This window comes from Amblyomma maculatum, chromosome 10 (genome assembly GCF_055883805.1).
Source record: "Amblyomma maculatum isolate TAMU_Amacu chromosome 10, ASM5588380v1, whole genome shotgun sequence".
Taxonomy (NCBI): Eukaryota; Metazoa; Arthropoda; class Arachnida; order Ixodida; family Ixodidae; genus Amblyomma; species Amblyomma maculatum.
This window is the reverse complement of record NC_139353.1, coordinates 93,706,931-93,733,884: the sequence shown is the minus strand read 5'-3', so window position 1 is coordinate 93,733,884 and position 26,954 is coordinate 93,706,931. Positions and strand designations below refer to the sequence as shown.

The 26,954-nt window shown below is 44.2% G+C and overlaps 1 protein-coding gene across 2 annotated transcripts; it reads left to right on the top strand.

The window, feature by feature from the left end:
- Positions 1-2,160: 2,160 nt before the first annotated feature.
- On the top strand, positions 2,161-24,584 carry LOC146177036 (uncharacterized). 2 transcript variants are annotated; one of them, XM_084583067.1, is made up of 5 exons: positions 2,161-2,414; positions 8,143-8,233; positions 12,937-13,093; positions 14,991-15,040; positions 20,185-24,584. In XM_084583067.1, exons 1-5 carry the CDS (start codon positions 2,338-2,340, stop codon positions 20,281-20,283), a joined length of 474 nt encoding a protein of 157 aa, XP_084439193.1. In that variant the 5' UTR covers positions 2,161-2,337; the 3' UTR covers positions 20,284-24,584. The 2 variants fall into 2 exon arrangements, with proteins under 2 accessions (XP_084439193.1, XP_084439194.1); XM_084583068.1 differs by having other exon boundaries at positions 2,163-2,414; positions 12,940-13,093.
- Positions 24,585-26,954: the final 2,370 nt, after the last annotated feature.

Genomic DNA, 26,954 nt, shown 5'->3' with positions numbered 1-26,954 from the left:
AAGATGTCCAGGTGGTCGAAATTACTCGCAGAGTCCTCCACTATGGCACCCGTTTCTCAATTTTTATTTTCATTCCCATCTTCCTTCCTTGCTTTTTGGTATGGTCAGGTGTCCAGGAAACAAGTGTTAGAGATACCGCGCCTCTCATTTCCTGTGAACCAATTAGTATAGTTATTATTAGTAATAATAATATTATTATTATTCATTTTGCGTTAAATAGAAGTAATCTGAGGCTCTTTCTGCGCGCGTTTATGTATTCTTCGCTGCAGCCGAATAGTTTCCGGTCCTTCGACGAAGTCTTGTTTTTGTGTATGCCAGTTTGGAGCGTAGCCTGTAAATATGACTGGTCGCAACAAACTGGGGAATAAGGATAAAAAGGATGGTGGTAAGAACCGGATGAGGATAGCATAGGGACTTGAAATCTGAGCTAAATGATGAAAACATTTGTCGTATCGTAAACATATAACGATAGTGGCTTGCTGCTAACGCTGTGGCTGACAAAAGGCTTTCTGACATGTTTCACGACCATTTGATTGCGGTTGGCAAGATACCTGTGTACTTTATGATGTCAGTGCATGTTCAAGAATATCAGGATGTTGAAATTTCCGGAGCCTTTGTAGCCTGAGTTGTTTTGGGATGTCAAACACTATAAACCTAAACATGAACATGGTGTAATATTGCTTCCTATATTCTACTACAACTGCTTGACTTAACTGCCGGGACTTGACGAGACCCTAGTCGACGGGTTTTACCCATCATCTCATTTCTCTTCAAGACTGAAAACAGAGTATGGCTTCAATTGGTTTGTTTCCGGGATGCTTCTGTAAATTATAGCTACGCGTTTCTACTCGCAACGCTTATTATTTTTCACGTGTTTCTGCAAACCTGTTCTCTACCCCAGATGGCAGGAAGCGCCTTTCAGTGCCGTCGCTTGTGACTCATGCTTCCTTAAAGCACAATCGTGACGTCATCGAGAATGAGTGGTGCTCAATTTACCAGTGCTACGCATTTCTAAGAGGCGCTTGAGATTGGACTAAATGTAACATGACCAAAGCAAGATGTACGCTACTTATATTGACGAAGAAAGAATTAAATGTGACAACCGGAACGATAAAATTTACGCAATCTCCAACCAGATGCTTAATTCCATTTCAGTGGTAAAGAAAGACAAGAGCACTCCAGAATGCTGAAAATAAAAATAAAATTGGAAGAAAAGGCAACACAGAAGTGCATCATACTCATAGCTGAATGAAGTTGACAAAACAATTAGGCAAGTGTTTCTGCAGCTGGGCTGACGATTTGAGCATCACTTACGCCGGGAGGGCATCTGGCATGTGGTTACGCCGCAAAACTTTCAGCTGGGCTTTTTTATCTTTTCTATCCCTGTCGTGCTGGTGCAGTGGTTAGGGTGCTCGACTACTGTGCCCAAGGATGCAGGTTTGAATCCCGGCCGCGGCGGCCGCTTTCGATGGAAGGCAAAAAGCAAGGCGCCTGTGTGCTGTGATATTTCAATGCATGCTAACGAACTACAGGTGGTCGAAATTTCCGAAGCCCTCCACTACGGCGTGTTTAAGAGCCTCATTACCAAACCAAGTTATTATTTCTTTTTTTTTATATGCTATTGGCGCTGTGCACTTTCTTGTTATTTGCGATTTCGTTGTGTCCTGTGAAAGCTTTGACAAACGGTCGCGAAATTCTAGCGCTCGCACACACACACACACACACACACACACACACACATGAGCGCACGTGCACGCATGCAACCGGACAAAAACACGTGCTCCAGAAGTCTGCATTTATTTGTTTCATTTTGTGGCAACCATTTAGTGCTGATTGACGTGAAGCAAGAATACAGCCAACAGAATGTTACATGGGGAGTGTTATACACGTGTTTCCTTGTTGTTCGCGGTCGGAATTTCCGGAGGTCAACTTTCACCGTCCCACAGACCACAGTCTTATCTCAGACACACCTCCGGAACGATAAGTGTAATCACTGCTGAGCTAGGCTTCCCACCTCAAGCGACGGTGGCGAGCAATCAATGGTCATCGCCGAGGCATCGCTGGGCCACGTGCACTGCGCACAGTTCCTTCCTGCAATGGGCGTATGAGCAACTTCAGAAGTCACGTGGTGCATAAAAGTTCATCCGCGCCCCCTCTGTTCATCACGTGTTGCTAAGACTGAGCAACTCTCATTCGTTCCTGTGGTGTCACTGTCTTCCTCGCAGTGAGCACTAGAAGACATCAAGCACTCTTGTTGGCGCATGTAGGGCTCTTGATCTCATTACTGGATCATCTGCTGTGCTAACGTTCCTCTTAGGCACAGTGGGATCGTCCATAATGTCCGCTGGTTGCGCGCCTGCTATGTCTGCGACCTGCGTTCACAGGCCATTGGGAACAGAGGAAGCAACAAGGATGTGAGTTAGTCAAAAAATCTGCGCGCTGCTGACACTGCTTCTTGTCCTGATCATATCCCGGCCTCGGCAGCCACTTTTCGATGGGGGCGAAAAGCAAGGCGCCCGTGTACTGCGCGATCTCAGTGCAAGTTAAAGAACCCCAGGTGGTCGCAATTTCCGAGTCCTCCACCACGGCGTCTCTCATAGCCTGAGTCGCTTCTAGACGTTAAACCCGACAAACCGAGAAACCAATCCTGTCCTGAACAGGAGAGTAGCCCTGTCTCGGCACGGCCTTTTCAAGCCCCGTAATAGCCAATAGAGCTGCCTATTTCCTGCCTTGTCACTTTTCAAGTTAGCATTATGACTCGCCGTGATTACCGCTGTCTATAAGCTAGCATTGTTCATGACTGAGACCTTAACGGGGCTTTGTTGTCTTGCGTAATAACATTTAATTTTGTGTGTGTGTGTGTGTTCTCTGCGCTTAATAGAAAGACGCAAATACTTTCCTTAGCATCTACTGCTAGCGTCTAAATAGCTTCTTTTTGGCTCAGTTACTGCCTGTCAACCAACTGCATAATATTCTTGACATAACTAGGTTTTAGGTCTCTGCGTAGAATGCGTCCTTCCATCTCTTTGCTGTAACAGTCGCAACTTTCGTTCCGAGTCTTCCATTCTTGTGAACACTGCGCAGCATAATCAAGATGTGCAGAGTGCCCAGTTTGGCTCGCACGTTGTAGCAAAGTGCACAGGTTCATAGGGACCTCGAGGTGGCGTTCTGCGCAATCTGCTACAACACTCAAGCGCAAATGCAATGCCTGAGCATGTGAGACGGAGCACCGCCTCTAGGTTCCAACGAGCCTGTGCCGCTTAGCTTCGATGCACGGCGCACTGGACACACGGGTGCTCTTTACGGAGCGCGTCCACGTTGCGCACTGCTCGCGCTACGAGTAGATGACCCTGTGCATAAGGTCGAAAAACTATTATTCCAACCAGCGAACGTCTGATGAACTGTGGAGAGAACACGGTCTTGATGCGTGTTGGCTGATGCCATTGTGCCAGTCTTGCTTGGTTCTGAAAGCTGTTAGGACGCTTTTAATTTCTTTAACGCAGCACTGGCTATACCTTCGATCTGTTATTCTGTGAGATGCCTGCCAGCTGTCTCAGCATACTATTTCAAGTGTTACGTTTCCTATCTAGCAAGAATTACGGTCCTCTTAATTGTTTTAATTTCGTTTAAAAGTTAATATGCCGAAGAAAAGACATGGACATGAAAAAGCCATTTAACACGACATGCCTATAGCGGTATGTTCGGTTCTTTTGTCATCAAGCCTTTCTTCGCACTTTTGGGGAAAAGCACTTTTAAATCTCATGTTTACATCCGTGTGTTGCTATAAACACTTTTTTTTTTCCTTGCCTGTCGAAGCATACGGAACGGCGCTGGCCGCTTCGATTTACCCGTTTTTTTTGTTGTTGTTGTTGTTGTTTTTTTGCCTCTGGAAGCATATATATATTGGCGCTGGTTGCTTCCAAGTGACCGCTCCAGCCTTATCATAATATTTTACCGATGCCGGGCGCAAACTCTTTTGTCTTGGGAACACGCCAGATATAATAGGAGCACTAAGACTATGCACCAACACGGCCATATACAAGTACTTCTCAGTTAATTCGTCCTCATGCGCGCGCTGCTGGCGTCTTCGCTGATCAGCTTGAGCGTCGCAATGCGTCATGAAAGCAATGACAGGTGTTCTGTATTGCACTGAGAGATCACTTGTCAGAGTTCTCGAAGCTATCGAAAGGGCGAAGGAAGCGGATTCCTGCTGCGGGCGAAATAACAACTCGTTTTCATTTCTGGGAGTTGATTGCATCGCGGTCATAATCGTATTATGGGTGTTCTGTACGTCATTTCTCAAGATTGTTTTGTAGCATCGGTTTTCTGAGAAAGGCTCGTCTATATTTGAGTGTTTCAAAAATATATCCATCTGCATACCTTCCCCGATGATGCTGCGCTTCTTATATCTAGAGGCGTGCTCGTATAGTCAGCTGTTTTGTTGTTTTTTTTCTTGGTTCGTGGGTCACGTTGTCTTTTTTTTTTTTTTCCTAAGCAATGTTCCAGCTGCCGGCTTGGTGTACTTATAGTGCGCCTTTTGAGTCGTGAGGCTTTTTCTCCGAAAGCAAGTGCCTACTAACACGCTATGGGCGTCGAGGCTTTGCGCAGCTGCTTCTGGGAGTCGTGCACAACCCTCCTTCGTGCTTCAGGTTTTTCCCGCAATTTATGCGCCTCCAACTCGATTGCTTCCCTTGTAAAACGAAGTATATAAAAAGCAGGTTATCGGGAAGTTTTAGCACTTCAGCCGGGAAATATGTCATGTATTTATGAGCAGGCAAAACTTTGCATCACGCGAAATTAAAAGGACATACAATTAAATTCTGCTGCGCACCCAGCCGCGCTGGAATCAGCGATGACATACAGCTGATGCATGGGATGCAGCTGTCCGCAATAGTAAAACAGAAAAAGTAAACATGGAAAATAATGGTGTCACTAAATTTGTGCAAAGAAGCCGGAGAAAAATGGCAACCTTTTTATAACAGGGAAATAAACAGACTACAGCTTTCGAAACGAATCATCGAGAGATAGAATTCATGCAGTCATCCGAAAGGCTTCGTCGAAGTGATGTTATGTCGCATTCGCATAGGACGCAGATCTGAAACAGTTTAATTCTCAAGAAAGTAGATAAACCAATGTGTGAAGGTTCTGCACAAGAGCTCGCCATAAGGCACATTTCGTTCTCATCTAGAAAACCTGAGAAACGGGCAAAACGTTTGGACAGTACATCGAAAGCTGGAAAGCACCTATCAATAACTCCTCTCCTTTTTGTTCTTCTCAACAAATAATGCTTGTAAACAAGCTGTGGCATCCTAACATTTCAGTCATCCACTAATCACATTTTACCTGAGCTGCTTATGCGTCCAATCCCAACACAACGCTAGATTTTTCTACGAAATGCGGGACATGAAAGTATAAGGTGCGTCGTCCATCTATTACAAATCGGTGTTCGAGCAGCACTTTCGCATGTGAAAATTGGACAGCCTTGTCACAATATTTAGATAAAACTTGTGGCTGCGCTAGTTAGCGCCAAATCATCATTTAGAGAACACTATAGTGTGTCTGCAAATCAGTTCATCTGTCCTTTTTTTTAGGCACTTGTCCTTTAAGCTGTCATTCCTTTTGCGATCACAGAACGTTACGGCGAGGTGTTGCAGTTCATTGTTTACATTCAGGTTGTCATCTTCGTGTACACGTGTATCTTGCAGCTTCGTGGTCATCTTTTCTCTTCACACCGACTCACCGCCACACCTTCACTGTGCTATCTATTTTAAAAGGCCTGTTTTAACGCTGTGTACTCAGTCGAAGAAGCTAGAGATGCGTCGAGAAAATGCAAAATATTATGCACTTTTGTAGAACGTTTCTGCAGTCTGTAGTTGTATCGTAATTATCTGTCAGAACTAACCGAAATGTTGATGCTGTTTAAGAAAATTTGTTTTCACAACAGCTCATGGTCAGAACAGAACGTAATGTATTTCGTTGTGACAAAGGAAAAAAAAATTCAGTGGGCAGGTTAAGTCCTGAGTGACGACAGGTTAAGTCTTGAGTGCCCATATTGGCCGGCTGAATAACTAAACAGGCATTTGCTCTTTAGCTTGGTGCGTTGCAGGCACGAAATAGATACATGTACATAATAATCCTGTGGTGATACAATTACTTGTTTACTTTAGAGAGAAAAAGCAGTACTACATTGTACTACACTGCCTATACGCCGGTTCGTACCTTAAGAGTTTCACATGAGGGTCACGCGTGAAAACTGCGCACTGACCAAACATTTCACTGTCAGGCCATCACCCATTTCTGGGGGTAGCATCGGCGCATTTCCCAGCGGAAACTACAGATAGGAACTTGCGTTAAAACTAACGTAAACTGCACAACCCTTGAGTCGCACGACTGCCCTGGTCACTGTCATTGCTTCCCACTTTTTCTGTATCCGCGTGTTATCTCAGAAGTAGTGGCGTTAGCACCGAGCAGAACTCGGGTTTCGCCCCATTTCAGCTTAAAAAGAGCGCAGCACTAAAATGGCGGTGCTTATTAGTGAATATCGAGTTAACAAAGTCGTTCATTTTTTTTGCGTTATGAGCAGCATCTCCGCTACTATCACTTGTTTAGAGCAATATAGCAGTTGTGAATCTTCCTCACGAAATCTGTACAAAATATTAGTTGTGGCTTAACTCTGGTTAACCCTAGGTGAGTTGCGATAGCAACGGCGGAAACTTCTTTTGCCTGCTACATTGTTCCCCTATCACACCCTATTAGTGTAAGGTGCTACATTATTGGGGACACTTAAGCTCATACTTCAAGAGTATGACGCGAGAGCGCGTTACCAGTCTTCTTGTGCTTCTTCTTTTTCTGCTCCTCCTCCGCCTCGGCTGTTCAAGGTCAAGCGTGGCCTCCGCCGAGACCACTCGACGGCGGGGCGCGACCTTGCGCAGTATTGCTATGGCAATAAAATTTTCACCATGAACGCATTTTTTTCAGCGGTGCAAACGTTGCATCTTTGAGACTTTCTACGGCTGGCATGTGCGTTGACCGTATTGTTTCCATTGCCCTGACACCACGAACCTATGAAGAAAGCCGTTTTTCGCAAAAGATAACTCATCGAGGTACTTTTCGATATGCGCCGTAAAAACCAGGAAGTTCAGTGTGTTACGTTCGCGGCAGTTATTGTCGCGGCGCAATTGTTCTCTTTACATTGTCGCGCTTCTCGAGGGAGCTTTCAATTCCAAAGTACAATAGAACAGGAATTTTATAACAGCGTTCGAAAACTCATTTTTCATAGTACTTGTTCGCCTAAGCAGAGTGGAATACAGACCGCCTCGTCGTTACCCTCTTTCAAGTTCTGTAAGTCTTTCGTTTGCCTAAAAATATTATGCAAACAAGTGGAAAGGAGAGGTGTGTTTCTGTTGGCGAAATAGAAGCGAAAGAGGAACCATTATCACATGAAGGAATGCGAGCTGAATACTCGCTTTAAGTAATACGGTGAGATAATAAGGCATCTACAAAGGACGCTAGCAAGTTCCATGGTGACGTTACATCCGAGGTTTTAACGTCTCTCGTAATTGCCAACCTGAAAGCGGCTGGTGCAGCCGTTGTCTCCTGCCACTAGTAATATCATAAAATGAATTCAGCAGGGAATATGTCTCCGTTGCAAATAGTATAACATTTCATACATCTTCATTTCACTTCAGTTTGATGCCTTACATGCCCTGGAGATAAAAAATATTATAAAAAGGGAAGGTAACACACATTTGCATAAGTAAATCTAGTGGCGAAAATGTACCCCAGACTTTGGAGTGAATACTGTGGCCCAGGAGTGATTGCGATAGTGCATGCTATTCACCGTTTACTGTCTAATGGCCTTATTTGTGTTTAGAGTGTAGTTAATACATATCGTAGAAAGTGGTCGCTACTATAGTGTCATATAAGTGGCGCCTATTCGCATGATGGCGTTGAGCCTTTAGGCGATCAACCGGAGTCAATGTAAACAATGCCACAAAACAGCGTGTAACAACGGTACAAGACACAGCGCGTTGTTTTGTCACAAATGGACATCCAGCTTGCCAATGCTGCTGTCCTGGCCGATGTAAACAAATGTGCTTTTTTTCAAGGACCGTTTCTTTTTTTTTTTTCTTGTTCATACAGTGACACGAGCGAGGCTTCCCAGAGGGCTGTCACCACGGATCCTGTCCAGGTTCACCACCCAGAACCATTTACCCTTCCACAAATGAATATGGTGAGTTTGCTCATGACACTTCTGTTATACGGTGGTCAACTATACGCTTTTATCGCGCGGACTTCTGTTCCCAGCAGCAGTGGACTTTTACTTACCTGTTATTGTCTTTAACCCGCAGGATGCTTCTACTTGGTGTTGCCTTTAGAATTGACTTCACAGTCAATAGCGCCAGCCTACAGCGGTCCTTGTGTGTCCCCACTCGCATACATGAAGTTTTTAGTCGCTGAATCCAACTGTTTAGTTTGTGCCTCTGTTATCTCGAACACTCATTAGCACAGTCTCAAGCTAGCATATTGTATGCGATACCATGCACCATAGATGTAAAGTCTTGCTGTAACAAACTGTGCCCCCTTTTCTGTTTGACTTAAGTAATGGGCCCTATACTCAGAAGCCCGGGGGTATCGAATGTACAAATCCCATCTCGCCCTCTTATCTCAGAGATGTCCACGTAAGCGGCACCTGCCAAATCGGCTATATCATGTGGATGGCTATATCATACCAAATCGGTTATATCGCATCCCTCCAACCAATCAGTGCCAACTATAATCTGCAAGATAAGTCGTATGCTCGCGATTTTTCTCCCACAACAATGACGCTAGACATTATACAGAACAGAACTTTCAGCGGTACCGTGCTAAAATACACTTTAGGATAATTAAGCTATGCAATACTTTACATTTGTGTAACATTCAGTGTAAATAAAGGTTGAAAACGATGCTTGACTATCTTTTTTTTAGGGGGGGGGGGGGGGGGCGTATCACATTTCGATTTCAATTTTTGTACCGCAGTTCTAATGTGCCTGCTATCGATATAAGTGTATGTTCCAACTACCACAAAAAAGCGGGACTCTAGTTCAATATATGCATGGAGATGAGTGAACTTTAAAATGGAAGTTCATGTCATGAACTCAGGTCGAGTGATGTTTTGCAGTCCGTTGGAGCCCCGTCGTGAGGATCGCTAGCTGATGCTTTTCACTTATTCACTGAGCAACGATATCATCGCATTTGTGCGAGATCACACATTTAAAGGTGATGAACCCAGTAACGTCAGCGTTCGTTTTAATTACTGATAAGACATTGGAAAAACGAAAGGTTAAGCATATCTCGTCATTACTAGCAGGATATTGATCAGTTGAGAAAAGCTGCAGAACCTTGTATAAAACGCGAAAAATATTATCTGGCACAGTCGTACCGACATACCTTTATCTAGTTCAGGGATAGTTTTTAGTTCTGTGCTTTCTCATTTCTGTAGGCTTTAGTTCTGTAGCACTTTTCTGTCGCAACTACTCAAGCTTCGGCTGTTACTACACAAATTTCGGCCATCACAACAGATTCGCGGTCAAAAGCTGCCACAGAAATACTCTTGCAACTAGGGAACATTTTTGCAGTTTTTTTATGACTCTGTTTTCATGAAAGAGTTGGAAAAGGTTTCCAATGTGTCCGCTTAGCTTCAAGGTAAACTGGATATACATGGGTAAAAATGCCATCGCGATATATATACCCCATATTAGAAGGGCGCGGAGGACAGAACGATTCATTTTCCGGATCTTCGTTCGCTTTTGTGAAATTGGCTGTTCGCTTGGTCACTAATCTCTCAATGAGCATCTCTGTTATCTCACGTATTCTGATTGCCAGATATTTGAGATGCCACTTTGGGTTAACAAAACAGATATGGAATTAAAGCTCCGCTTCATGAACGTGCCTTCAGAGATCCAATGGTTTCATGGAGTTCGATTGCTACTCCCCTCGACAAATCAATGCCGGCCGTACGCCTAACTGCACCCTGTCAGAAGCGCATGCTTTTCCAACAATGGAGCACCCTTAACGCTACCAATTTAAAGTTTCCAAACTGTCTGCGTATGTTGAATACCCGGTATAATGTAAGGTGATTGCGAAGAGCTTCGTGCGGCAGGGATAGCCATGCAGTGAGCGTAGTAATATGATCTGCTGACCGGGAGTAAAATGGCTGCTGATCTGCTACAACTCATTGATACGCTTTCATAACACTACTAGCCGACTTCGGTATTTCACCGTTAAAGCGTGCAACAAGACGAGGACGAAGGAATCGCATCTGAACGTTTATTAAAAACATAAAAATTATCAAGGAGAAAATTGGGCGAGTTGGAAAGGATTCATCGTGAAGCGGCATGATTGAAGCATTGATCCCTGTTTCCTCCAATTCGTCTCGTGTATAGCACTGCTCGTTAAAGATGAATATTAAGTTTGTACACGCGGGTCGAAATAATTATAATCAGTACAACAAAGCCCAAGGTCCTCTTATCAAGATGGTTTGTAAAAAATGGGTCTGGCTTAGCTTATGGTTAAGCCTAGGATGCGAAACATACTAGCCTAAAAAATTAAACATTACCTGGCTATACCTGGTTAGCCATTTCATAGACAAGAACAACTCATGTGTTACTCTGCTTCTTCCTTCATTTTTCTTAAACCAATAAATACACTGTGATGATCAGTAAAGTAATGGCTCTTTTCTTTTCCCGTTTCCGTGGCTGTTTGTAACTTGCGCTTTGCAGTCTGATGAGCCGCCCTCTCCCTGGCCGACATCTCGCTGCTCAACTGACTTAACGAGTGCGTCGCCTTTTATCAATTGCGTGACGTCAGTATCTCCTAGCGGTAGGAGCGGGAGTTAGGCCGCCGGCGGAGGCTGGGCGTCCGCAAGCGAGCGCACGAGTTGGGCCCCAGCTTTCACAGCTGTTGTGACGTCATATCACGTGGTGCGCCGATGTAGGTCAAGTGGTAGCTACGCGGCCGCGCGCGGCGCAGCAAGTAAGAGCTCGGTTGTGCGGATAGTATGCTTCGCATACAACAATGAAGGATAAGCACGAAGCAGGAGCAGCCAAGCCAAGGTCGAGATCAATGGATGACACGAGCCGGCGTATTATGTATACATTAAGGAGATCAATTTCGCGCCATATTTGCGCCACAGACTTCTAATAAACGGGCTTTTTGATTTGGTAGATAATATTATTCCTTCAATATGCGTATATATTTGATTCCAAGACGGAACATCTGAGTTCTGCATGCAATCTAAGCGCGCAGCAATTTCTTCTCCGGTGACCAACACTAGTGGACAGGCATGCATGCTTGGACAGCAGCGTCAGAGCTCAGTGAACTTGACATGTTCCGGGGCCAGAACACGTGGTTGTAGTGCTTGTGTTTGTAGCATCGGGTGAAAGTGGTTTTCTTGAAAGTATGTAAGCCTAGCGTCAACTGCTTTTGTCTTTAGGTTTACTTTGTTTTCTAGTTAATTTTCCACCTGTATACCCTGATAAGAGGCCTTACGAGCAGCGATTTCCTGTACCATGTTAATTCACATAATTAGGCCCAATAACCTCTATTTTAAGCCCGTTCGTATCTGAGCAGCTTTGACGCTCCGTCAAATCACACAACTTAGGAGTATCGGTTCTTCCCTCAACCTCCGTATGCCGTTTGCAATATGTCCTTTGCGCCAAATGTGAGCCAGTTTTGCTTAAAAAAGAAACTTGTCCACCTTGTCACACCAACCCACCTCGCCACATTAGGTTCTTCAGATTTCTATCCTGCCTAAGACTACACCTTTCGACGTCAAAACAAATGGAGGCATTGATGCGTACGCGTGACTATTCGTATTCGCTACAATTAAGGCAGGGTTGCCGGAATCTGCTACCTCCAATACCGCGCACTGGATTGATACTGCTGTATACAATTTTTTATTAACAGGTCCCGCATGAGAAGTAACTAACTATTTCTGTTCGTTTAATACCCCCAAAATATCGCTACATGAGCACATGGCACGGGTTCATGCATTGCAAACCACCTCCCTCTTACAAGTATATTATGAGTATTTTTGTAAGTGAAGATATATATTTGAAATTACACCAGTCAACAAAGTGAATGAATGCGCAATGCTCACCGTTGCATTTTAGCACTTGCTATACTTCGTTTCATACATCAAGTGCAACGCTGCCAATGCTAGGGCTCTTGTTTGCGCTCCCCGCATCCGCGATGAAAAATAGTGCCTGCTCTTGACGAGCGGAAATAATAGCTGCATTGTCTGCAAGCTTAATACATTTGCCATCAACTTCATAACAATCACCTTTTTTAGGGAAAAAAGAGCGGAATCGGTGAATTTGTATGTTTTTATGTCGATTTCGTTCGCATCGCATTTTTGCGGTCCGCAGCCCTGTCAGTTGTGCCCTCCGCGCTGCGCAATGCAGCGGCCTCGACTGCCTCTTAAGAGCGAATTTTTTCTATAAGATCCACACTGCGAAGATGTCTAGGCACGCGTGTATGCTCTGAATAGACCCGTTTCCGCGGAAACCACTCGGCCAAAAAACGGGCGCGTAGTGATACACCTACATTTTTTTTTTTTTTGCGAACTACTTGCGTAGCTTTCGCTGTGTTGCACCTTATGTGTGAAACTGAATATAACTGTTTGTTATTTATTCAACTGCGAGTAATTGTTTTTAATCGATAGCTGCAGTCCCGAGTATACCCAAAGTTCATTGCACTTTTGAGCCAGTATGTGGTCTAGCATAGCTGGATGGCGGTATGCACTGAAAATTTTCATGCCATATCTTCGACCCAGTCGAGACGCAGTAACCTCTTACTTTTTTCGATCTTTACCTCAGCTTTTCATCTATGTTCGAAATACAAGATGCATTTCGGTGCCTGACAGTATTGTTCGTTTTGTGTGTCCTTTCTCAGCAGAGCGAAGGCCGGCTGGTCACGACCCCTGGCGGCGAGCAGGGCGTCCTCTCGCTGGGCGCTGAGAAGGGCCTCTCCAAGACTGGTCTCACCGTCAGCATTGTCGTAGAGCCTGTGGAACCATCAGCAGGAGCCTGCGTCGACGACGACCCCTACAGTGAGTATAAATAAGGCTTCATAAACAGACGTTCTCTGCTCACTGCATGAACACGGTGATGATAATGAGGCATAGGTCGACTTGTATATAGAAGGCTGCCATATTATCTCTGGAACAGTCGTGAAATGCACTATTTGACTGGAGCTAAAAATGCTAACGTGGCAACATACCTGACAAGGTGCACTAGACTCAGATCATGAAGATTAAATAGACAAACTTGCACCAGACTCATCCAAAAAAACAGCGCAAACACACAAGGTTTGCTGACACACAATGTGTCAGCAAACCTTCCCTGCTCCTGCGTGACTGCGAAGTTGCATATCTGGACATCACATAGTAACACGTGCGGTCTGGTTTTGGTGTTTTATTGTTTTCTGTACCTTATATAAATGTGTTTTCTGCGATTAAATTTTAGTTGAGAGTCAGCGCCTGTTCCTGTTGTTTCTTCCTGTCGTCCCGGTTTGTTTGCGCTGTCTTTTTGGATGATGTATCACCAACTCGCCCGCTTAACTATCCTGTTGCACCAGACCGCACAGAGAAAGGCCCTTTAAAAGGGGGTTATTTGGTTATCCGGAGGGCTGGAAACGGCTACCGGTAACGCAAGGCGATCATGTTGTGAAGCACAATCTCGGCTCTGACCAAGGCAACTCGGGCTTCAAGTACACGTGACAGCTGATGTTGTTGTTCTCCTCTCATACCCACACAGGGGTATTGGCCAAATATTTGGGTGCAGAGATATTTGTTTTTGAGATGTAAGGTTACCTCACCAAAAAAAGAATAAAATGATTGCTAAGGAAGAGAGAAGGAAAGTGAAATACGAAACACCGACATTAAAAGGACAAGTCATAACACACGCAGGAGTTGAACACTGACATTTGTAGTTGCTGATAAAAAAAAAAATTGAAAGCATATTGCCAAGGCAGATGTTTAGATTCTGTTAAAAGGTTTTGAATGACGTTGAAAACGTACCTGTATCTGTACTCAAGTATGGTTGCACCAAACGACAATAAAATCTGGCTGCTCAAATTAAGTCCCAGCTGTTGCATGTGCCTCTCCAAATACAGTCTTCTCATCATACGAATTGGCGGCGAGACAGCAAGAAATGTTTTATTGATTCTGGTTCCCCGCAGAATGCGCAGACAGGACTAATTAAACGCCAAACCAGAACCCAAAGCCTTCATCGTCGTTTGTGTCGGCGCAGTGTCATCTTCTTGTTTACACTTATAATATTGTTCATTGTCGGTTACGGTTGTATGGAGTCATGTCATTTCTTTTCATCTGAAACGTTCCTCTGGCGGCAGGAAAACAAATGTTGACCTCACAGCGACGCACCTGCTGCAGCTCGTGCGTCCACGACAGCATCGGCAGCGCACAGATAATGCGCAGTTTTGCTCGTGCTAAGAAAATAAATGATGGGGTGGTGGTGACAAATAAAAAGCCTAACTTCTCGCATCTGGAAGAAGTATAGATGAATCTACTTTACAAAACGTGCTTTTACGGCACACACGAACGTACAATCGCACATGCACACACATCCGCACAGGCACACACACACACACACACACACGCGCGCTTACACATATTCATACATATATATATATATATATATATATATATATATATATATAATGTGTATGTATGTATGTGTGTATGTATGTAAATATATTTGAGAGCGAGACCATGTTTACGGGATCATTGAAACACGTTTTAAGCGAAAATTGTTTTTCTTTTCTTCCGTTGCCCTTTATGCCTGCAACCACGCTCTCTGATGTCTGCGGCTTCGAGGGTACTCAAATAAATAGTTTTGTCATCAGATATGCCGGACAAGAGAAGTGTCTTTGCAATTCAGGTCAACTCTTACTTTGTTAACTGTTACTCTCCTTTTTTGCACTCGTAGCCTGCAAAACCCCCACACCTGCAGAAGAGGACATGGTCCGAAGCCTAATCGTGAGTAGTTCCGACTTTAACTAAGCAGTCCAGGCATTTGCTCGAAACCTCACCGCGCGCTCTGCGGGGTGTCTGCCTTTCTTACCAAAATGCGCCATCCCCAGAGAAGGAGCGAAAATTTGTCTTGCACTCGTTGAAAGCAAGCGCACTTGTCGACGCAGCAGTGACCCGTTTCCACGAGTCACGAACTGTGCCTGTGGAGGGGAGAGTCTGTTCTTGACAGCTGCCGCCACCTAGAGCATACGCCTTTCGCTGATTAACTGCACATGCGCCGTTGAGGCTGACGTTACGTTCTCAACCGGCAGGATCCTCGCATGGGCAGAACAGCTGTAAAAAATATCCATTGACCTTTTCATCCTTAGAGAATGTTCCTGTTAAAAATATGTTCTGACATGTGTGTTCGATATAACAGCAAAACGTAAACTATGAACTGTGTCTCATCAATGCAGATATTCTTTAGCTGTTTTCCGGTTCGGGGCTTTATTCCCGGCGGCCCCCATCTGTTCACCAGAGTGTCGGTACTTGTAAGGATTTAGCCTCTTATCTTAGCAGTAAATTGTAATCGATTGATCAACCGCGATTTTCTTGTTTTAATGAAATCTTGATTATATATTATGTATATAGTGGAAATTGATGGTTTTTGATTAATGGACCAAGGAAATTCAAGAAGGATGTCACACAACTTTGCCGATATCATATTTCATTCTAACAAACAGTTTCGGATGGTGGACCGTCCTTCTTCAGGGTAGAATTCCTGAATGCATTGTTCGCAGCTGCGACACGAATCACAGTCCGGATAAATGAAAATGGAAATTTCTTGCCGCGCTTTATTGATGTTTTATCGGCTTTTTTTGATAGCATATTGGTCTTCCTTTTGTACATTTCAATATGCACCCATAACAGAGTTCAAATCCGAGAACTTGTAGTCTACATGAAAGGACGTCATCATATGTCGAGGTCCCGTATATTCACATATGACATGAGAGCAAAAATACCATCACACGGTGACTGAACAACGAACTTCTGAGCCATGGCAGCCGTTCATTTACCACCGTTTCATTTCTTAACTTTAAAGACAGCCTCATTCCACATTACCTGATACTATTTCTTCGCATTTTTAAAACGTGAAGCTGATTTCGACACAGAGGCAGAAAACGCGGTCGTCCCTTCACTTTTCTTTTTCTTCCGAGTCTCGATCCCCTTTTTCTTTTCTTAATGCTTTCGGTGCGGTCAAGTGCGCCAAGGATTCTTCTTTCGGAAATATGCCTTGACCGACAACGTCGATCGCTTCACGGGCTTCTTCACCGCGGACCTATCGGTTAGCTCGTTTCCCGGAAGGGTGTCTGGTTTTCGCGTGCAAGCACAGCTCTTAGCCCAACGGAAAAGAAACTAAGATTTAGGGGAAAGATGTCACTTTGATGGATCCTCCGTTAAGTTTTGTTTTTCTTTTCGTTTCTACGGGCCTGATTGATGGCGGCCGAGGAACGCACATAGCTTAGAAACTCGAGCTCTATTTTTTACCTTGCCACCTCCCTGTGCACAGAAAAAATATGGTGGAGCCGCCATGATGGATGCGGAAACAAGTGAGTGAAGCGTGCAGCACCCGAGTCGATTGAAGTGCATTTCACCTGGGCGTCCATGCGGTTCGTTAGAATAAAAATAAAGATAAAAAATGGACAGATGATGAATTTTTATGTTTATTCCACACATAGAGAGACTAGCCTCTTTTTTTTTCACCGCGTCTCTACAAGAAAGAAAACATTATGTTAAACCGAACCTAAACCTGGTCGAGTTGGTTTCTTTCATGAAAAAATTTACAAAGACGGGGACGCACGCTGCGTGAAAAAAAAAAATTGACTCTCACCACCTGCTTTCTCATCTGCATTGCGTCTAAGGCTCTCTACTTCCTCTTTGCTATAGGCGGAAGGATCGTGTCCACTGCACTCGTCTCTCACCTTATCGTCCTGCTAGTGTGCATATCTGTGCTTAACTCCTTGACAACCTTAACTCTCTTACCCATATTGGCAATGTCATCGCCCTCATTCTTTCCACGGATCTCTGATTTTTCAATTTTCCTAGTTTCCCCGCCGCGGTGGAACTGTTATTAGTATAATTGACTAATGAACCTAAGAACGCGGATGAAATCCCAACCACGGCAGCCGCTTTTCGATGGAGACCAAAAAGCGAGGCGCCCGTTCACTGTGCTACGTCAGTTCCGGAGCCCTCCACTACGGCGTCCGTCATAGCCATGGTTGCTTTGGAACGTTAAGTCCTAAAACTGAACCAATGGCACGAGGCCGCAAACACGCAAACATAAGCGCATACTCGTAGCAAGAGAACCGAAGAAACGCTAACTTTCAAGTGTTTTGTTTGGTGAAGAGAGCTTATATACCCTCGCAAGTTGGCACTCGACTACGCCTGTGGGCCTTTTTTGCACTCCTGTAATACATATTACTGATCCTGCTGGATTAGCCTCAATAGATAAGGTTCTAACATTGAAAGTCGCCAGGTTCACTTTCCGAAGGCGGCCTGCCCGGATCCAGCGTTTCTTAGCCTCCTCCGCTGCGTCACAGGTCTCGCCGCTTTCATCATCATTCGCATTGTACAGGGTTATCCACTTCTAGCTATAACACGGTCACTGCTTTCAAACCAACATTACGTCCAACCTAGGTGCATATTAATGCAGAGCGATGCAAGCACAGATGGACCCGAAAGTGCTGCTTCACATGAACTGCCAGTTAGCTTTACTGTGTGGAGAGTTCGGACCTAATATGCGCTTTAAAAGCAATGAGCATGTTATAGCTAGAAGTGGACGAGGCTGTACACATTGGGGACTGAGGGGGGAGATGATTCGAGTACACTGGGTGTACTGTTGAGTATCAGAGTGTACTGTTCCAAAGTGGCCGAGCCCTGTTTTCGTACAGTGCTTTGCCGGCTCTGGTCACTAGTACAATGCCCACTCCTTTCTCGGTTACGCCTTTCTGTCGACATGCGGATGTTTGTCTATCTGGCGGGTCATTGCAAAACAGCAACATTTGAACCGCAGATCTTCTACGGCTGTACCTTGAAGCCATCGCGGTCCTCAGGGAATTGAATTTCAGTTAAGGATAGCTTAGAGGGTTACTCTAGTCAAACACCAATATGCAGAATAGTGTCAAAGATATAAAACGCATGATTTCGTAATATCAGACTTTCCTGTATTGGTGTAGTACTTTTTTTTTACTTGTGTACCTTTCTCTACAGCACTCTTCTGTAGTCTGTGGTTTTGTATTATTCTGATGTACTAGGTACACAAGGTTCTTATGTTAGTACAGACCTTTTGCCACTCTCCGCAGGTTCACTATCAAACACTGGTCTGAAATACTGTAGCAACCGAAACGTTTCTCTAATCGACTGGGAAGGAAGGGGAAGTGTCTGGGAACAAATGTGAGTTAATGATATTCTAGTCAAACTCACCAAAAAATGGTTGATTTGAGTCTAAATGGAAGACATTTTGTTCCGCAGTTGGCCTAGTTAAGCTCACAATTATGCTCATCTTAGTGAGCACTTTTTCTAATCACTCTATTCTAATTTCTGTCATGTTACATTCACATCGTCGTTTAACGTTGCTATTTTACACTGTCTCAGCGACTGTCTCGGCACTGAGTGTCTCAGCGACACTCAGCGGCTGTTGAAGAAGCAAAATCAATTGCTTCTCCACGTTTCATTGAACCTGCATGAAAGTATACTCCCTATATTTTCTCACGAATCGGATATGTAGTGCTTAGCAAAATTTGAAGGAAGAAAGCATTCCAGCTTTGCTAAGACAGACCAGTTTGCTTCGCGGAAGTTACGCTCATAAAATTGCCTCCGGTTAAGTCGAAACGACCTTCTGAAGAGGCTCTGAAATACCTTTTGTGGACAATATATAAACTCGCTAAATTGCTAGACTGGCGTTTTTCTGACCACGTGAGGTAGAAATTACGCTCCTGGGGGCGCGAGAACTCTCAGTCACGCACGAAAGTTGCCACAATTTAGCCGGAAATATTTCGACTCACGCCCTCTCCTGTGTCAAGCGCCTGCTCATGTCTGCCAAGCAGTGACTACTTATCAGATTATTTTAGATATCAGTAGCTACCTTCGGCACGGGCAAGCCCCCCGCTTCTGAGCGAATTCCCGTATGCGACGGTAGCACGAGCAGGGTCATTTGAGTGAAGTCGGAGGAATATCAGTTCTTTGAGCGTGCGACAAGTGACTTCTAAAACTAAAATATTACGGAGGTTTAACCCTATCTGGATAAACCCGGGTTATAACTATCGAAAGCGCCCTTTCCGAGGTAGCTGAGTGATTAAGACGGTCAGCTAATGAACCTGAATACCTGGGCGCGAGTACGACATGTTCGAACGCACTCCGCTGCAATGGTTTATTTCCTTTTAATGTGAAAGCACTACACGCTCACACGAAAACGTTACCTGATTTTGCTAGAATCGACACCTATTGATCAGTGCTTTCAAGTTAAATACTTTTGTTCGACTATACTCCTAAAGCGAATTCCAAGCATAATGAAACCCTTAGAAACAGTGTAACAGGGACCTTTTAATACATCGCTACAGAGTGATGAGGGTGATATTGGCTCAGGCAAGTTTGCACGTAGGTATCGGCAGAGCTTGTTATTGTGCTGTGCCTGTTTTTAAATGGCCTCCGGAAATCTGATGAGCTAATCCGGGCTATTGTTTCCTGTTCCAATGCACACAAAAAGAACTGGTGAAACTTGTTTTTTTCCTTAGCTATGTACTTCCAAATTTTACTTATTGACGTCCCTATGAAGCTACACTTCCATATCACAGTATCCTACAGTGTCACAGTATGATCGCAAGACGGCGTCATCCAGACTTATGCGATGGGCTTGTGGGCGCGTGAAGAACTCTGTTGACTGCTGAAATGTCGGACGCCGTGACGCCTCGACTCGAATAGTTAAACATGGCAGAAAAATGAGTGTATTGCATTAGAAAGAAGTGTCGCCAAAGCGTACGAAATTCAGTCACGGCATATTGATAAGGGAATCAAAAATGTCTACTTGCAGAAAAAAACTTTTATTTTTCTAATGAGAAGGCTGGAGAAAGCTACCGCGAATTGCCTCTTCCCGTCTTGTTCTTATCTTGCAGATGAACGCCGAACTGCGCAAGGAAGAGTTCGCCAAATTGCTCGAGGAGCACGCCCAGATCGTCATGGAGATCAACAAGGCTGAGAACAGCCTCGCATAGCTGGCGCCGATGCTGCCACTACCGCCAATATTGCCATCATCCGACGACACCCGGCCCTCAAAGCGTCGCCACCACAGCCAGCGCTCCAGCAGGGCATCGCAAGTCATGTCTTGCAAGGCTCCTAGAAGACTCCGTCACAGAAGACAGTATCGAAAGGAATGTCTCCCTACCGTTGTCTGTGAGCTTTGAGGAATGTGTTAAAAAGCTCAGAGAGCGTTCAAACGCAATCTTTAAAAACCTTTGTAATCATGGGCAGGGCACCTAACACAAGGGCGCTGCAAGGTCGGGAGGTATATTTAAGTTTCCACAACACTGTAAGCACCCATATATTTCTTCTCGGAGGTCTCTCGAGCGAGATTCAAACAAAAATTGTTCCCTTAATCGATCGCATGGGTGCTGTTATTTTTTTCTCTGCCGCGTTTGCGAGTCAGTCGCACCGAAAATGCCCAAAGAAGAAACAATTGCTTCACGGACGCTTCTACGTATACTGTGGCTCTGTACAAAAGATGCCGCCAAAGTTAAAAGCTTACACACAGGCAATTCTGCCCGTTGTCTCTTCAAAGAAAAAGCTTGTTATTATTCGTTTCATATCTTATAACTCCAGTAAGTTAGATTAAAGTCATTACTGCGGTAACCACCTTTTGGTTACCTGGGGCAAGCTTTTGTTTGAAAGTTTGAACGTGAGGCCCTGCTTCATGCTGAAAAGTAAAATTGCCACTAACGCCCTCCCCTCTTCCCTCAGTTTAATGTATGCCTGGGTATCGTAGGCTACAAGATCCATATATAATAATATAGCAACAAGTGAGCAAAGCAGATAGGAATGGTACACACTGGTGTACTGCACTCAAAAGGAAATTGCCCGCACACAGTTTGCCAGCAAGTTTCATTTATCCACACCTCTTACGATACGGCCCGTTACTATATCTGTTTTGGTAAAACCGCAGACTACAAAGCCCTTAATTTGAGTCTGGACGTTCTCTATTCGTCTGTGATCATTAGGATGGGCGATTGCACCCATACGGAAAGAAAACGCAGAGTATACAGGTGCCGTCACAAAAACAACTTAGTTTGCACCTAGACAACAGCTAGTGGTTAGCAGCGGTCATAATAAAGCAACGACAAAGTGGACGTGGAATACGATGGCCTGGCTTAGACCAGGCTGAAATGTACAAAACTGTTGGGGCACCGTACGTCCCCTGTTAGCTGCACCCCACCGGGTTCTGGAAGGATTTAGAGACCTTAAAGTCTGCTATAATTTAGCGTGTTCTGGCGAACAACTTTCTTTAGACGCAGTTCGAGTGGGCCTACTAGGCTGACATTCACAAAAATGTTCGCTTCTCTTTAGTATGCGCACCAACTTGGGTCACCGTTGTTAGAGAGAGTAGCTTTCTATTTGTCGAGATGAGTTCCATTCGTAATTAGCACATTTGGAGAGCAGAGACTAAGGCGTATGCCGCGTTGCACCTTATGCTCGCATATATATCTTTCATAAGAGATGGTCTTATCTTAGGAGCTGGTCGTAAACTAACTTCACTTGTAATGCAGCATGGAAACAAATTAGGTGAATAAAAAATACTGAACATGTGATAAATGAAGCGGCCGTGTAAATGAGAAAAATGAACGCCATTACGCATCTGCAATGTATGTATGTAGATGCAGCGGTGGCTGCTGAATACGACTAATAAGGTTTAGGCTGCATTGAGCAATGGTATGATGCGGAGCTCCTTCAAATTTTGTTAACGCCATCTTGTTGAAAGGATTTCGTGAGCTTCCACTGGCGGAATAGCGACGAAGATAACGGATCATGCTTTGTTATCGCTAGTGCTGCTGCAAATTGCACGGCAGCGTCTGTATTTCGTGGAAAACAATTATGAGGTTTAAAAATGCTTTCTTGTCTCAAAAAAGTAAAATGTTGTGCTCTCCTGCGTTTGCCTAACAAATGCAAGTGTCACTTCCAGTAATCTGGCATAGCAAAAAACAATTATTGGTTTTATTTAGGTGTAGAAACTCCATGGTTCAGTAGTTTCTGGTTTACAGACGCGACAGCAGCGTTCTCTAACCTACCACAATAAACTCATTTATCGGCTGGTTTTCCTCCCCGGGTTCGTATGCGGCTTTAGAAAACAGATTTTTCTTCACGCTGCATCCGTCTAGCCTAGTTAAAATTATTTTGCATAGAAGATTTCGCTCCCTGTCTCATGATACTCTTTAAGAAAAAGAAAAGCGAGGACGCTGTTTCACCAATCTTTACTTGCACTCACAAAATGCAAGCAAAGCTGGGTTTGGGCAGGAGTGGCATAGCAATTTTCCACACGATGAAGATTTGCTACAGCCGAGGCAAAAACTCGACTTCCTTTATCGAGGTCACCCTACGGCTCTAAATATCGAGCTTGCCACGACAGAACCACCTTGTCTGTTGTTCACATTATCACCTGCAGGATTGAAAAAGGCGGATAAATGTCCCACTTCTGGTTTATGTACAAAACGTAGCGCAGCGGCAGGCCTTGTGGTAGGCATCATCCCGCCCCGCATGTTTTCCGAACGCCAATGCACTGCGCTATTTTTCTTCCCAGATAAGAAAAGGGAATGTGAGCTTGAGATTACGAAGGCTATTTGTCGAACACCGTGCAGTCCTAGGTGGATACAGGCCGATGAAGTTGTGCGCTTTTCAGAATATTCCCATCGCTAGCCTGCACCACTCAAAGCCGGGGCGTTGGATTTGAAAGGCAGAAATTGTGATGTCTTCGTAATTGTGCGTCATAGCGCGTCGCAGAAGAATATTTTTGTGCGTTTTTTCTCGTGCTACACAAGTGCGCTGCTTTTCTCTTTTCGTCTCTTTGTCCCCCACCTGAGTTTTTAATTTGGCGCTCTTAACGTACTGTTTTGTTCCTTCGATAACTGTGGTTGTGTATACCTTTGAGATTCACGGGTGTTTGGTCGCAAGTGTTGTGTACGTGTGCCGTAGCGTTGTACATAGCTTCAGAGTAATGTGTTTGCCTGTATTGTACATTACCTTCATTTCACACGAGGAACGCTAGTACGAAAGGAAATGAAGATGCGGTCTGGCTGTGTTTCGACTGCTGTACGAGTGAGGATGTAGAGGCGTGAACTCTATTTTGAATACATTTTTATTCTTTTGGCGTCTGGGCCAACAAGCGTGAGGTGCGAGATTTTGTGATGCTCTATTGAGAAGGCTGCTTATTCAAGTATATTTTGGATGTGCCGCAAGACTTGTAACAGAGGCCGGCCAATTTATTTTTCGCTTTACGTTGTGCCTGCCTGAGAAGACCTAGTAAGGTGGAGCCAGAAGTGACGTCACTGCATTAAGCACGAATTTCAAAGTAATGAATCGTGTTTGAAGATCTTCAGCGCTAAACACAAGGGAAGAGACTGGAATTGCTAGTTTCTGGGTGAGGCTGCATGACATGAGCGAGGTTTTGTGACATCACTGAGCAGTGACCAGTTCCTCTGTCTCAGTATGGCGCTTGTATTAATTTAGTTTTGAGGCCTGTGCTTCCCTTTTTGTGAAGTGTTGATTCGTGTGACGTGTGGCCATCCCTCTTGTCTGACTTGGATGACTGATGCGGCGTATGAAATTGCTCGTAAAGCATTTCCGCTTGGCACCTGATTTGTATTAACTAATCTCTGTGAATAGGCAAAAAAAAACGTTTGCGTTCTGGTGGTGTAGACTTTTTTGGGTGCCGGACGTTACTGGTGCCTTTTCCGAGCTTCTAGGCTTGGAACTAGTTACTTATGGTCTGCTTTGCTGTGACCATTGGAACAATGCGGAGCTTGAACGTTTCCTAATTATGTGTTATACTACCTATCAGACTACAACATCACGGCAACCTGGTCACATACCCTAACCCTTGATCTCTAACCTCCTGAACCTTAGTCGCTAAATGTGATCGTTGATCTGAACTAGCGCACAATATATTTTGTAGTCTTATTCACAGTTGAACGACTCAACCTTTCCTGTTTGCCCCAGCAGTCTTGCCTTGACAAAAATAGAAAGTGCGAAGTTGAACCTTTACGAGCCATTTCAGTCGCGCTGTGCTGTTCGAGGTGTGTGTAAGAAACAGTGACTTTGTTTAGCTTGTAATTTATGCGCTACGTTCTTGTTATTTAAGTGAAAGCAGAACCAAAGGAAATATGTAAACACAGTCCAATAGCAGCAAATGTGATGGTACACCCATACAAGAGAAACCTGTTTATATAGAGTTTGTATGCGCTTGTTCATAGCTGTCTTGTGATCGTTCCTCTTTATATATACATATATAAAGTGACATCACAGTGTACAACATGTAGTCTGTGTTCTTTGCGTCAAAATTTCATCCATGGTGTGAAAGAACTCTGCTCCTTAGACGACCAACTGTTTCACTTTGCGGAGCAGCGTTGAGTATATTTAGTGTGACGTATTACTGCATTATATTCAATGCAGTGTCTATAGACGGGTGTAGTACCAGGTTATACGCGGGAATAATATAGCTCATGGCGTTGAAAGCTATTACGGGCAACTATTACGACATTCAGTGAGATGGAGTCCAAAGTCAGACTACAAATCAAAGTGAGGTTAAAGCATCAAACTAAAACATAACGTGAAAAACTGATTACAGGTGTCAACAGTCGATTTTTCAGATGCTGCCAGCTCCCTGCGTGGTAGGGGGCAGGGGAAGGGGGCGGTTACCGTTTGGGTCAATCTGTGTGCATTTAGCATACTGTACATTTCAGAGTACACTTTATGCTGGAACGGCGGTCTCGATAAATTTTAAACATATGTCTCAGGACCTTGCAGAACGCGCTCTGTGCTCATCTGCCTATTTAGTGACGCATGCATTTCTCGTTGGGGAAAAAGGACGCTATTGTTCTATACTATCCATTCGATGAACTCGGCATCGATATATAACATTCCTAGTAAAACTGATGTAAAGATCGTCATTTTCTTACTAAAAGAAGATTGTGAAGTCTAGTTCAACATTTAAACTTTTTGCCACTATACCTACATATATATTTTATCTGCACAGACTGAGTGTGCGCCATGTGGCCAGGCTCAACCTAGGGTGCATCATGCCACACATACAACGGTATATGGTGGACTTGCGGAGGCAAAAGCATATTTCTCGGCAGTGAAATGAGCCCACCACTGCGTCCGTATGAACGATATGAAGGAGCTGGAACAACTGAATTTTTTGCAATTTCCAGTCTCGAAATTTTGTTATCACGCAACACATGCAATTGTAAATCATTATCATCTGGCATACCAACTACAGGAAAAAGGCTTCTCAGATGTTGCTCCAATTACCCTTATCCTGTGCCAGCATGCATTTGACCCCCAAACTTCCCAATGTTGTCTGCACACCTAACTTTCTGCTGTCCTCTGCTACGCTTGCCTTCCCTTAGATTCCACTCTGGCCACTTATAGACCACCGTTATCCTGCCTTCGCATTACATGACTTGTCTGTGCCCATTTCGACTACTTACACGCATATGTGACAATAATCAATTTCAATAGAAAGAAGAGCAGCCAGGCGGGAGCGAAACGTTAAAATGATGTAACCTTTTCCTCTTGGTTAAAACGATAAATCAATGTTCTTGATGACCTTTTTCTGTTTTCGTAAATTTACACGGATATGTTAGCATAACTTTTTCTTGTTACTTAAATACTTCAAAAGTGTAGAGGTAACATTCTCAAAAGCCCGGTATAACATTTTCACATCATTGTAAAGTTTGGAGATCTTTCGAACGCAACTGCCGTTACGGAGCAAGGTCACATGACTAATGCGAGAATAATTTGTGTTATGACGAATAAAGCAAAGAACAGAAAGGATCGATATCCATAAAAAATTGACATGGATAACAACCTACTCGTCAAGCTTCCTGTTCTGAAAAAGCGCATGTGGGATAACCCTGTCCTAAAAGACGCTGAAGAAAAAAGGAGTCAACTAGTGGTGCATAAATTACCACCTCTTAATCCCGTAAACATCCCGAAAAATCCCGAAAAAAAGAAAGAACAAAAATATAGAAGTCTTGGGGAGAGCGCAAAAGAGAGAGGACCAAGGAATGAAAATGCAATGCGGGCACAGTCAAACAACTGAAGGTTTATTGGAAAACCACCCGAAATACTGAAGGTAAAAACGCGAAAAACTAAAATAAAAAATAGGAACATCAAGGATTCAACTGCAAAGGAACGTCACTTATCGAGGAACGCTGTCTCGTTTCTCCGCGCTCGAACTGTTTTCAACTTGCCCGACACAGCCTGCTATTAAATTATGCTGGCATCACCGCCACAGCTCATGCTCGCAAAAACAAGGCCCATGATGCGGAAGGAACTCCAAAGGCTGATTTATGTGCGTTGCTGTTACGCTTTTGAATGTTTATGTTTACGTGCACACTTTTCTTATGCAAAGCAGGCCTCAAAAAGCCAGCGTAAAGGTTGGGAAGCAAAGAAAGCCTGTCTTTGCTGGAGCTCCAGGCATCCAGTTTCGTTTCGGCATGATTCGGCGATTCGCAGGTCACCATACACGCTTTTTACGCCCACGTGGTTTCGTTTTTGGCGTACCTAGGTGTAGAAGCGCGGAGCAACAAGTAAAGTACAAGTTCTCATTGGACAAATTTAATGCCTCAGCAAGTAATTTCCTATTGAAAAAATGTAGTGAAATTGATACAGTTTT

Coding starts and splice junctions, on each gene's coding strand:
- LOC146177036 (XM_084583067.1), top strand. CDS start 2,338: ATGTCCGCTGGTTGCGCGCCTGCTATGTCTGCGACCTGCGTTCACAGG. Junction 2,415..8,142: donor ACAGAGGAAGCAACAAGGAT/GTGAGTTAGTCA, acceptor TTGTTCATACAG/TGACACGAGCGAGGCTTCCC. Junction 8,234..12,936: donor CCCTTCCACAAATGAATATG/GTGAGTTTGCTC, acceptor GTCCTTTCTCAG/CAGAGCGAAGGCCGGCTGGT.